Here is a 10159-nt window from a genome sequence, read left to right as displayed (position 1 = left end):
TGTCGCTGGGGTCCAACCCGCTGCAGTGCGACTGCGCCCTGCGCCCGCTGCTCACCTGGCTGCGCTCGTCCGCCGCCCGCGTGCCCGATGCGAGGAGCCTGCAGTGCTCCAAACCGCCGTCGTTGCGCGGGACGGCGGTGCTGAGGTTGCGGCCCGAAGGGTTGGGTTGCTCGGCCGATGAGGGAGGTGAGGCCGGACAGCTGGAGACAGCTTCTTACGTCTTCTTCGGCATCGTTCTGGCCCTCATCGGCATCGTCTTCCTCATGGTGCTCTACCTGAACCGCCGCGGCATCAAGCGTTGGTTGCACAACCTGCGGGAAGCTTGCCGTGATCAGATGGAGGGCTACCACTACCGCTACGAGCAGGATGCAGACCCACACCGTGCCAGCGCCGTCGGCACCCCCGGGCTCTGACATCACCGGGCTCTGGTGGCACCCCGAGATGCTCCTTCCAGCTGCCTCCATCCCCAGCATCCTCCTGATCCCCATCCCGTTGCCACGGTGCTGCTCCAGAGATCCAAAGCGCGCGTTGGGCTGCATCCAAGTGGGCAGCATCATCTCCTGGGGGGCTCCGGACCTGCTCGGCCCAGGCTCTGATGGCATCACGATGTCCTCCCTCCAGCTGACTCCATCCCCAGCGCCCTCCTGGTCCCCATCCCATTGCCACGGTGCAGCTCTGGAGGAAGAACTGGTCCTAGGGATGCTGTGAGTGCTCCGTTGGGCTGCGTCCGAGCAGGCAGCATCATCCCTTGGGGCTCCATCCCATCTCTGGATCCGTCCACTTGTCCCCATGCAAGTGCTGGGATCAGGGGCAATCACGGGGACACCGTGGTGACGAGCCAGTCCCCAAACATCACCCCATCCCAGTTCCCTGCACTGCAGACACGAGTGTGAACTGCGCACATCCCGGGGAGCAGCAGCCATATCTGAACCTGCCCTGGACATTCCCGGAGCCCGGACTCGACTTTGACCATGTACAGCTCTTTCCTATTAGATTTCTATTTGACTAATGCAAGAACTTTGCTCGATTTCTCTTTTTTCCCCTTTTCGTTTCTCGCTCCGCTCTCCTCACGAACCGCTGAGCTCTCCCAGCCCCGACCTCCTCCCAGGCACAAAAGGACACAGCTATGCAGGGATCACCCCGCAGGTGCCTGCATGTTCCCAGGGCACTGGGGCAGCTCCTTTGGCCTCAAACCCCTCTCCCAGCCCCGGATGTCACAGCATATCATCATAATGAACAAAGCCAATGCTCCGGCTCTCATGCACCTGCCCGTGTTTGCTTAGAACCGTGCCTGTTATGATATCCTAGAGCAAATATACCAAAAGCCGCATCCCTTGTAGCGTCTGCTTTCTATAGAGTGGTTTCCAAATGTCGTCTGGCTCAGGCAGTGCCATTATGGTTGGATTTCCAATCGCTCCCGGAGGTGCAGAGTTTTGTTGGGCTCAGAAACTCCTTTTGCCGGGGGGCAGCGGGGAGGCAGTGCAGCTCTGCAGGACTCGTGCATGGAGCTCAGCCCTAATTCCTCCCTGTGAGCAAGGCAGGGGCTCGGTAATTCATCCCAGTAGTGGGTTTCCGAAGTAATTTGGGTTGCTCGAGCATTTTTGTTCCATCACTCATGAGACACCTGTGCCTGCAGAGAAGCAGCAGGCAGAGCTGCAGGGCTGCCACTCGTGGCAATTCCAAATGAATGTGTGACGTGGCACGGTGCCAAAGTTCAGTAAGGGCTGAATTGGCTGCATTTCAATCCATGGGGGTTTTCCTTTCTGTGTGCTTAGCCAGGGAGGGCTGAGGATGGGGCTGCATCCACGGTGCTTGGGTTTGGGAAGCTCAGAAGCACTGGGTTTGGATTGCAAGGAGGTGCTTGGGTTTGGGATGCTTGGAAGTTCCTGCTTTTGGGATGCTTGGAGGTGCCTGGGTTTGGAATGCTTGGAAATGCCTGAGTTTGGGATGCTCAGAGGTGCCTGGGTTTGGAATGCTTGGAAATGCCTGAGTTTGGGATGCTCAGAGGTATCTGGGTTGGGGATGCTTGGAGCCTGAGGATTGGGCTGCATCCCTGGTGTCAGTGCCTGGGTTTGGGATGTTTGGAGGTGCCTGGGTTTGGGATGCTTGGAGCCTGAAGACTGGGCTGTGTCCCTGGTGCCAGTGCCTGGGTTTGGATGTTTGGAGGTGCCTGGGCTTAGGATACAAGAAGGTGCCTGGATTTGGGATGCACAGAGCCCTGGCTAGGTTTGGCAGGGAGCAGCTGTTACTCAGCATGTCAGGTTGATAAATGAGGAAGGAAGCAGCTGTGATGCGTTCTGGGCTTTTTGCTCCCCTCTGTGTGTACGCAGCTCCTGCACCAGGCAGCTAATTCTGCAGAACTTTGCCAGGAGTTAGAGCAATTGTTTCCATCCTGTGCATCCCATTACTTTGCATTTTTTCCCTTTGTATTTGCCCTCTGATAGGGGCGGTGGAGCTGGTGCAGAGGGGTGGGGCTGCACTTAGCTGTATTCACGCAGGAAGACAGTGCTGTGAATCCAAGTGAGTGTCCTGGGTGCTCCAGCAGAAATCTGTCTGTTTTGGGGGATCTTTCCCTTCAGGGCTTTCCTCCTGCTCCAGGAACTTGAGGGCTCTGGTTCCAACTGCTTTCGCTGCTGGGATCTTGCAAATTGAGAGCATTAAAGCCTTGGAGTGTGGAGGTGGCAGGAGGAGGCAGAAGGGGATGCAGGAGGGGACGCAGAGGGTGATGCAGGAGGGGGTGCAGGAGGGGAAGCAGAAGGGGATGCAAGAGAAGATGCTGAAGGTGAAGCAGGAGGGGATGCAGGAGGAAATGCAAGGGGAGATGCTGGAAAGGATGCAGGAGGTGAAGTAGGAGAAGATGCTGGAGGTGAAACAGGAGAGGATGCAGGAGGTGAAACAGGAGGGGGTGCAGGAGGTGAAACAGGAGGGGATGCAGGAGGTGAAACAGGAGGGGATGCAGGAGGTGAAACAGGAGGGGGTGCAGAGGGTGACACAGGAGGAGATGCTGAATGGGATGCAGGAGGGGGTGCTGGAGGAAATGCAAGGGGAGATGCTGGAAAGGATGCAGGAGGGGATGCAGGAGGGGATGCAGGAGGAGATGCAGGAGGAGATGCAGGAGGAGATGAAGGGTGTAATGCAGGAGGCAATGCAGGAAGCACGATTTTTGCCCAGGCTCAGAATGACCTTTCTGGTTGCACAAACTCAGACATGTGCTGAGAGAACGCAAACTTTGAGACCCATCGTGGTTTCCCAGATTTGGTTCTCCTCCTTTCTCTTTTATTTATTTATTTATTTATTTCTCCCTGTGTGTTTTCAGTGCTCAGGGCTGCATGGGGTGGCCACATCTCTGCTGTGAGATGTTTGGTTTGTAGGGAGCACCATGCGTCTTCCTGGCAGCATCTGCAATGCCATGCAGCAGGGGCACGAAATGGGGCAAAAAACAGTGCTTTTGGTGCTACTGGTGCAGATCTCAGGGCTGTGCAGGGAAGGCTGCTCGTTGAAATCTCCAAAGGGAGAAAAAAAAAAAAAACAAACCCTCACCTTTTGGACTTTTCCCTCCAGGAAGAGCAAATGGGAGCTGCTGCTCTATTGCAGTGGGGAAACTGAGGCACAGACAACGTTGCTGAGAGCAGTGAGGTATTCAGGCAGAAAAAGCACAGCAACCCAGCAGCTCATCTGCACCATGTCCCTGATGGCACTGCAGGGTTTGTGCTTTGCTACTCTCTCTTAGGGCACTCATAGAGGCAGAGTCCAGACCTTCAGCTGACAGGACGCAGCCCCTGTGCTGGGAAACCGAGTGGATCCCAAAGAAATTGGGATGACACTGGATCCTGTCTGTGTATTTGTACAGAGGCTGTGCTGCTGTCAGGGTCAGCTCAGGAAGGGAAAATGGAAACGGTGACAAATCAGATGAAAAATGCTATGGGTTTTTGTATTCCTATTTTGCTGCCTCCCCAAGGGTCATTAGTAGCCATGTTCCCAGGACCCAGCCCTTCTAATTAATTGTGCTGGGATAAAGCTGGGGATAGGAGCTGCCACCTCCAAGCATTGCTGAGCACTGGCACGCTCAGCTCGGTGATGAGCCCCCATCCCTCTGGCACTCAGGGCTGAGGGATCTGAACCCTGGAGGTTCCCCCTGCACCTCCTCATGTCCCAGCATGGACTCACCTCATCCCTTGGGTGCCTGAGCCCCCAGAGCCCCCAGACATCAGTGCCACGGGTGGAAATCCCTCTGTTTCATGTCAAGGGGCAACAAAGCACCAAAAACATGAGTGCCAAAATAAAAGCAACCTGACAGGAGAGTTCCTTGGAGGTGGGTTCCTCGGTGTGCTCGTGTCTACCCAGTGCTTTCCTCAAGCAGATGGGATGGATGGGTCTTCCATAATCAGCTTCCATCTGGATGATCTTCCAAAATAACCCGTGTTCCAGGCTGTTTCAATGTTGTTGGTACACTGGGGACAGGTGGGATCTTTTGGGGAGGTTTCCTTGTCCTTTATGAAGAGGAACCAAAATCATCTCAGTAAGATGTGAGTAGAGAAGCTGCAACTTAAACCCCTGCAGATGCTGCTCTCATTGGCAGGACGAGCCTGTTCCATCCTCATGGGCAAGTTTCTGGACAGACCTTTGGCTTGGGATGGCCCAAGCTGGCAGCTCTCAGGTGAGTTTCCATACACTTTGTGCAACCATCTCCCACGCAACCCTTGCACCCACCTGGCTGATCCCTCAGTGAGGAGCTGGGGACACCCCAGGAGCTCCATCCCTTGCAGGACAAAGACCCAGGGACCAGGGTTTGGGGACCTTTTGCAAACAGATTCATGCAACAAAGCAGATTTCCCTCTGCTTGAGAGCTGTTTCATTGACAACCTTAAGGTTCTCCTTGCCTTGGACCATGAGGACATGTGAATCCCGGCCACAGCAGCACCTGTGTCCCCTTCCATGGTGACAGGGTAACAAAACCACAGAACACAGGCTTAGGGAGACGGGTGTCAGCCCACAGAGAGACACGTGGGCTGGCATGCTGGTCATTAATTAGGTTACTCAATTAAGGTTTACACTGCCAAGATGTGAATGTGAATCCAGGCACTGCTGGGACTCACCAGCCTCAGCGTGTCCCTACACAATGCTCTGATCCCCCCAGACCCCACGTGTGCTCTCAGGAATGGGGCAGAGACTTGGGGATGCTGCAGCTCCTGGAGGAGACTGGGGATCTGGAGATGAGAACGCTGGAGGAGAATGATTTGGAGGAGGTAAGATCAGCAGAGCCTGTCCCCGGGGTCCTGCTCTCTCTGCCCCCCAAACCCAGGCAGCCCTGCTGTCCCTGCACCCCGAGGACCCGGCTACGGGTAGGTGGGGACACCCAGCGCCCGCTCCTGCTATTGCAGGTGGGTGGAGATGGACTCAGCTCCCTCTTGCTGGCCCTGTCCTGGCCCCTTCTGCTGCTCCTTTCGTCCCCTGCCCATGTAGAACCCCACCTCTGCACCCAGAGAGCTGCGGGGGATGCTGGAATCTCCTTGCAAAGCAAATATCGTACTGGCAGAGCGGCACAGGGCATAATGCAGAGAGTGGGTAGATGGGAGGATGACGGTCCAGACAGAAGAAAGCACGGATTAGCGCAGATCTCCTGGGGATGAAATGCACAGCCGTCCCTGGGGGATGCAGGAACCCTCCCGGATGTGTTGTGGCTTCTGCCCATGTGCTCCACAGCCCCAACCGTCCACCTAAGCCTGTTTAAAAGCATGACCTCCAAGAAACTTCTCCTTTTGTGTCACTCACCGGAGAGCCCTTGCGTTGCTGCTCCCTCCTCCGCCTCAGGTGGCAATCTGACATCAATTCTCTTCCTCCTGAGTTCACAGCACAAGGATGAAGCTTTAGGAAACACTGGATCAGTTTTAGGAAACGCTGCTCTTGCGGTGCTGCGGGGAACAGGAACCCACCTGCAGCTGGAAATCCACTTGCAGGGACTTCCCACCCCCCCTCTGTGCTGCTCAGCAGTTTGAGAGTGCATCCCTGCCCCCAAAACCCACACCTCTCAGCCCATATCCCCCCTGCACCGAGGCAAAGACCAGCTCTGTTCGGAGGCAACAAAGCTCAGCTGAGAAACACTGATGAAGCGCAAAGGGTTGCGACTACCAAGAGAACAGTTTATTATTTGTAACACTTCATTCAGCTAAATCCACGTAGCAATACACACAGAAATACTTCAGAAAAGTGCAAATTCTCACTCGGTCATATGCCATAATTGTACAGAACAGAGACTGGATAAAAAGAGCACAGATGCAGAACTCACCGGGACTCCAGATAAGAGTGGTGCAGCTCTGGCTGCTTCCCTCCCTGCATACAAAGCCACTCTGAGGAGGCAAAGGCAGGAACCTGCCATCCAGACTTGAATCCAGGGCTCACCATGCAAACAGTCCCTTTCCTAAACCAAACTGAAACCCCCAGGAGCCAAAGAGGGGCACGAGGTGCCACCGAGCGCTTCTGGAGCATGGAGTGTGAATTCTGGAGTGCTTACCGAGTGCTGCACATCACCTCAGTGTCTGAAACTGAAAAATACTGCATTTTAATTGTCTCCTGTGTGAATGATACAAGCAAGGATTTCCCTCTTGAGGCACTGAGGGCATCAGGAGAGCAACACAGACAGGATCGCAGCTCCTGCACCGCTCTCTGCTGCTGGAGTCCGTGCTGCAGGAAGGGCAGGGGAAGCAGATGGGCCCACAAACACAGCAGGGCTGTGCAGCTGCAGTGAGAGCTGCACTTGGGCTTCCAGAACAACCCTGCCATGTCAGACACGTTCCTTCCTTTGCTTCACTCACGCCACGGTAAGAAGCGTCCTCTAGAGTTGCAGGGAGACATGAATACCACCTGAAGCTATGTAAATCAAGGTCTGGCCACTGCATCACAACTAGAATAAAACAGCTGGCTGCAAGCTCTATCACACAGACACCAAACTCTGCCTGGCAAGTCTTCTGTTCTTACACAGATCCCCTCTGAGAGCCTGGAAATAAGAGTTCTGCCACGTATCCAAGTGAGATAGGGTCTGTCGCAGCAAAAAGAGAAAAGACAAAAATAAGCCCTCCTAAATGCTACAAACACAAACCACGGGCAGCTGGATCGCAGGTCAAGCTGATGGCTGCAGCTTTACAAAAGGTGCACTGTAACTGAAAGCCTCGTAAACAATAATCAGAATGCATTTGTTCGATCAGCGCTTCCTGCTCGAGTCTGGAAAGCCTTTGTTCTTGCCTGGAAGGCAGCAAAGAATAGCCAAGAGCTGAAAGGAGATTGTGCACAAATCCAACAAACTCTGACACAGTCACAGGGCAATGCAAGGGGAGAGTTACAGTCCTTCACAGTCGGAGCAATGAGGGGTCAGGGAGGAGAGGAAGAGTTCCTCAAGTGGAACGGTATAAATACATCCAACGGTTCAACATGGTACAGGAAAACAATGGTAGCAGCAGTTTACAAACAGCAATAGTAATGATACCCTTAAAATACATTCAGTATGTTTTGCCTGTCATTCCAGAAGCACTTCTACATCTACAGCTTACTGCTCAACACCTACAGACGAGGAGAATCCCGGGCACTGCGCTCATGATGCTGTATGTTCACTACAGGCATTCACACCACGAGCAGCACCCAGCTGCTAAGGATGCTGATGGAAAATACAACCACGTGTGAGCTGCCCTCATCTGAACTGCCAGGAGGTGCTCAAGTCCAAATCGGAGTGTGCTGCCCGAGGGCAGAGCTCCTTTGGGTCAGGGCAGGACCCGGAGCTGAGCCCTGCAGTGAGGATGTGCCATCACACCTATGACACCTCCCCAGAGCTGCACAGAGCAATGAGTACACTCCCAGGATAAACGTCTCACCCGTTCTCATCACATCAGCCACGTGTACAACTGAGAAGGGGGAAAAAGAAACAACCCAACTTTTTGGCATTAGATACACTTCACTCGGTTGCGGAACCATTTGGAAACGCTTTCCCTTAAAATAACAAATAAATAAATAGGGGGGGGGGGGTTACCAAAACATTTGTGCGACACAGACCTTCTGCAGCACACGTACATTCACACCCTCACCATAGTGCAAAGCTGCTGTGGGCACCAACACCCCACAACGCCCAGATGCAGACACCCAGAGCTCCTCAGAGCCCTTTGGATGCGATGCACACGAAGCCACAAAAAGGGCACGATGGGTGGAGGGCAAACGGGGTGGTCAACAACAGTGGCAAAACAACACCTTTAACCTCGGTGCCTCTTGGGTTCCCCTCACGTAACCTTCAATACAGAACCTGAGTGCTTGGGTTTATCTGTTCCTCTTGTTTAGTTGCTGTGAAGTGAGTGGATAGACGTCCAGAAGATGGCTGACTTCATTTTGATCCTCAATCATCAATACCCAATTCCTCCTGAACGTGTTGCTTTACTTCAGAACTGGGGGAAATGTACACTTTTCTGGATCAGCATCTGTCAGAAAAGAAGTGATGTGCAGGATTGCTTTCTGCTCGAGCCAAGATAGGAAACTGGTTGCTAAAAACCAACCTAAAAAGAGCAACAGTATTGGCAAACTGCTATTCTAGCAGAAGTGAGTTTATCACATATGACAAATAATATGAGTTAGTAAAAGACAGTAATAATAGAGAGTGTCTGCATCTCACTTTTCCTTTCTTTCCCCCTGTTTTGTTTTGTTTCCCTCACTAGACAGCATGACTTCAAGCCATCACAACCCAACAAGTCCCCAGTTGGTGTTTTAGATATTAAATTTCTGAAACCTTCAGTAAAAAAAAATCATTCCAGTCCCTTCAGAGCTGTGGGACAAGAAGGGGTTACAAAGCCCACAGCAGTCGGAATAGGCAGTTTAACCAAAGGTGAGTGGGTCTCTGTCCTTTTGGAAGCTCCAGGACGGCCTCCTACTGAATAACCCAAAAACCAGACTGCATGTGTTGCCACTATTGTTTCACACCCCAGCAAGTGTTTGGAGATACACATAGGAAAGAAACAACGCACGGAGAGCACCTCCACCAAGAGAAGGATACAAACTAAGTGGAAAATGTCCAATTGGAGCAACTTGCCTCAACCAGGTATGCAAAGCACTGAACTCTACTTGAATGGATTTGGGATGTAAGAGCTGGAACACCACCACCAACACACACACACAACAGCTACGAAGAAGCAGAGCTTTTTGTCAGCTCGGGGTGATCACTTCCAACCAAGGTGTCCTGGATACCTGAAAGCAGTTTAAGACAAGAATCAGTGGCCACAGACCAACTGTTTTAACCCTGCTGTGGCAGTTTGTTGGCGCTGCGAAGGTCAACGAGCCTTTGGTCAAAAGAAGGGGAAATTACAGGGCAAATTCCAGGCAGTACATTCCACCCTTCTCTGCTTATCCCAACTGACAAAAGAATGCTGCTTCTGAACAGACTAAAACCATAGCTGCTGGTTTAAACAAACACACACACAGGCACACAGTAAACAGAGTTCTGTTCTTGGTTCCTTGGTTGGACGCGGTGCAGCACAGTGGCTCCTTCCAACACCAGCTGCAGGACAGCTAAGCTGAGCGCCAGATGAGTCCGTTCTTATCAGGCTCCAGAAAGTTCTCAATCAGAGCTTCCACGAGCTTCTGACGCTCTTCTTCCAGCACAGATCTGTCACTGGAAGACAACAGAGAGATGTCAGAGGTCTGAGGAACACCAGGACTCGAAAAATAACCAAATGAAAAGCAAGAGCTGAGGGGGATGGATTTGCTACATGCAAAGCATTCCATCTGAGCTGTGTGTCTCCAGCAGTTCAACAATATGAGGATGCTTCAGCATCTGACAAATACTGGCTTCCCTCTCTATTGGGAGGTGATTGTCTCCCTCTGCTCTGCCCTCCTGAGGCCCCATCTGCAGCACTGCGTCCAGGGCTAGAGCCCCCAGGACAAGAAGGACAGGGAGCTGTTGGAGAGGGTCCAGAGGAGCCACAAAGATGAGCAGGGGCTGCAGCACCTCCCTGCAAAGACAGGCTGAGGGAGCTGGGCTTGTTCAGCATGGAGAAGAGAAGCTGCGGGGTGACCTCAGTGCAGCCTGCAGGACCTAAAGGGAGCCTGCAGACAGGAGGGGAGTCAGCTCTTGGGAAAGGGGAGATAACAGCAGGACAGGGGGAATGGTTGGAAGGTGAGGGAGGGCAGG

The 10159-nt window shown here is 53.1% G+C and overlaps 2 protein-coding genes across 2 annotated transcripts in view; one reads left to right on the top strand and one right to left on the bottom strand.

Annotated features, from left to right (window-relative positions):
* Positions 1 to 2285, top strand: part of TPBGL (trophoblast glycoprotein like) — a gene marked incomplete at its 5' end in the record, with an annotated part of 2667 nt that extends 382 nt beyond the window's left edge. Inside the window, one exon of the mRNA XM_019612110.2 lies at positions 2 to 2285. Coding sequence (XP_019467655.1) covers positions 2 to 413 — 412 coding nt within the window. The remainder of the gene's footprint in view (position 1) is intronic.
* Positions 2286 to 6105: 3820 nt separating this feature from the next.
* PGM2L1 (phosphoglucomutase 2 like 1) overlaps positions 6106 to 10159 on the bottom strand; it is a 25593-nt gene continuing 21539 nt past the window's right edge. Inside the window, exon 13 of the mRNA XM_019612453.1 lies at positions 6106 to 9640. Coding sequence (XP_019467998.1) covers positions 9538 to 9640 — 103 coding nt within the window. The 3' untranslated portion in view covers positions 6106 to 9537. The remainder of the gene's footprint in view (positions 9641 to 10159) is intronic.

This window comes from Meleagris gallopavo, chromosome 1 (genome assembly GCF_000146605.3).
Source record: "Meleagris gallopavo isolate NT-WF06-2002-E0010 breed Aviagen turkey brand Nicholas breeding stock chromosome 1, Turkey_5.1, whole genome shotgun sequence".
Classification (NCBI taxonomy): Eukaryota; Metazoa; Chordata; class Aves; order Galliformes; family Phasianidae; genus Meleagris; species Meleagris gallopavo.
The sequence above is the reverse complement of the archived record's forward strand: the minus strand, read 5'-3'. Positions and strand labels throughout refer to the sequence as shown.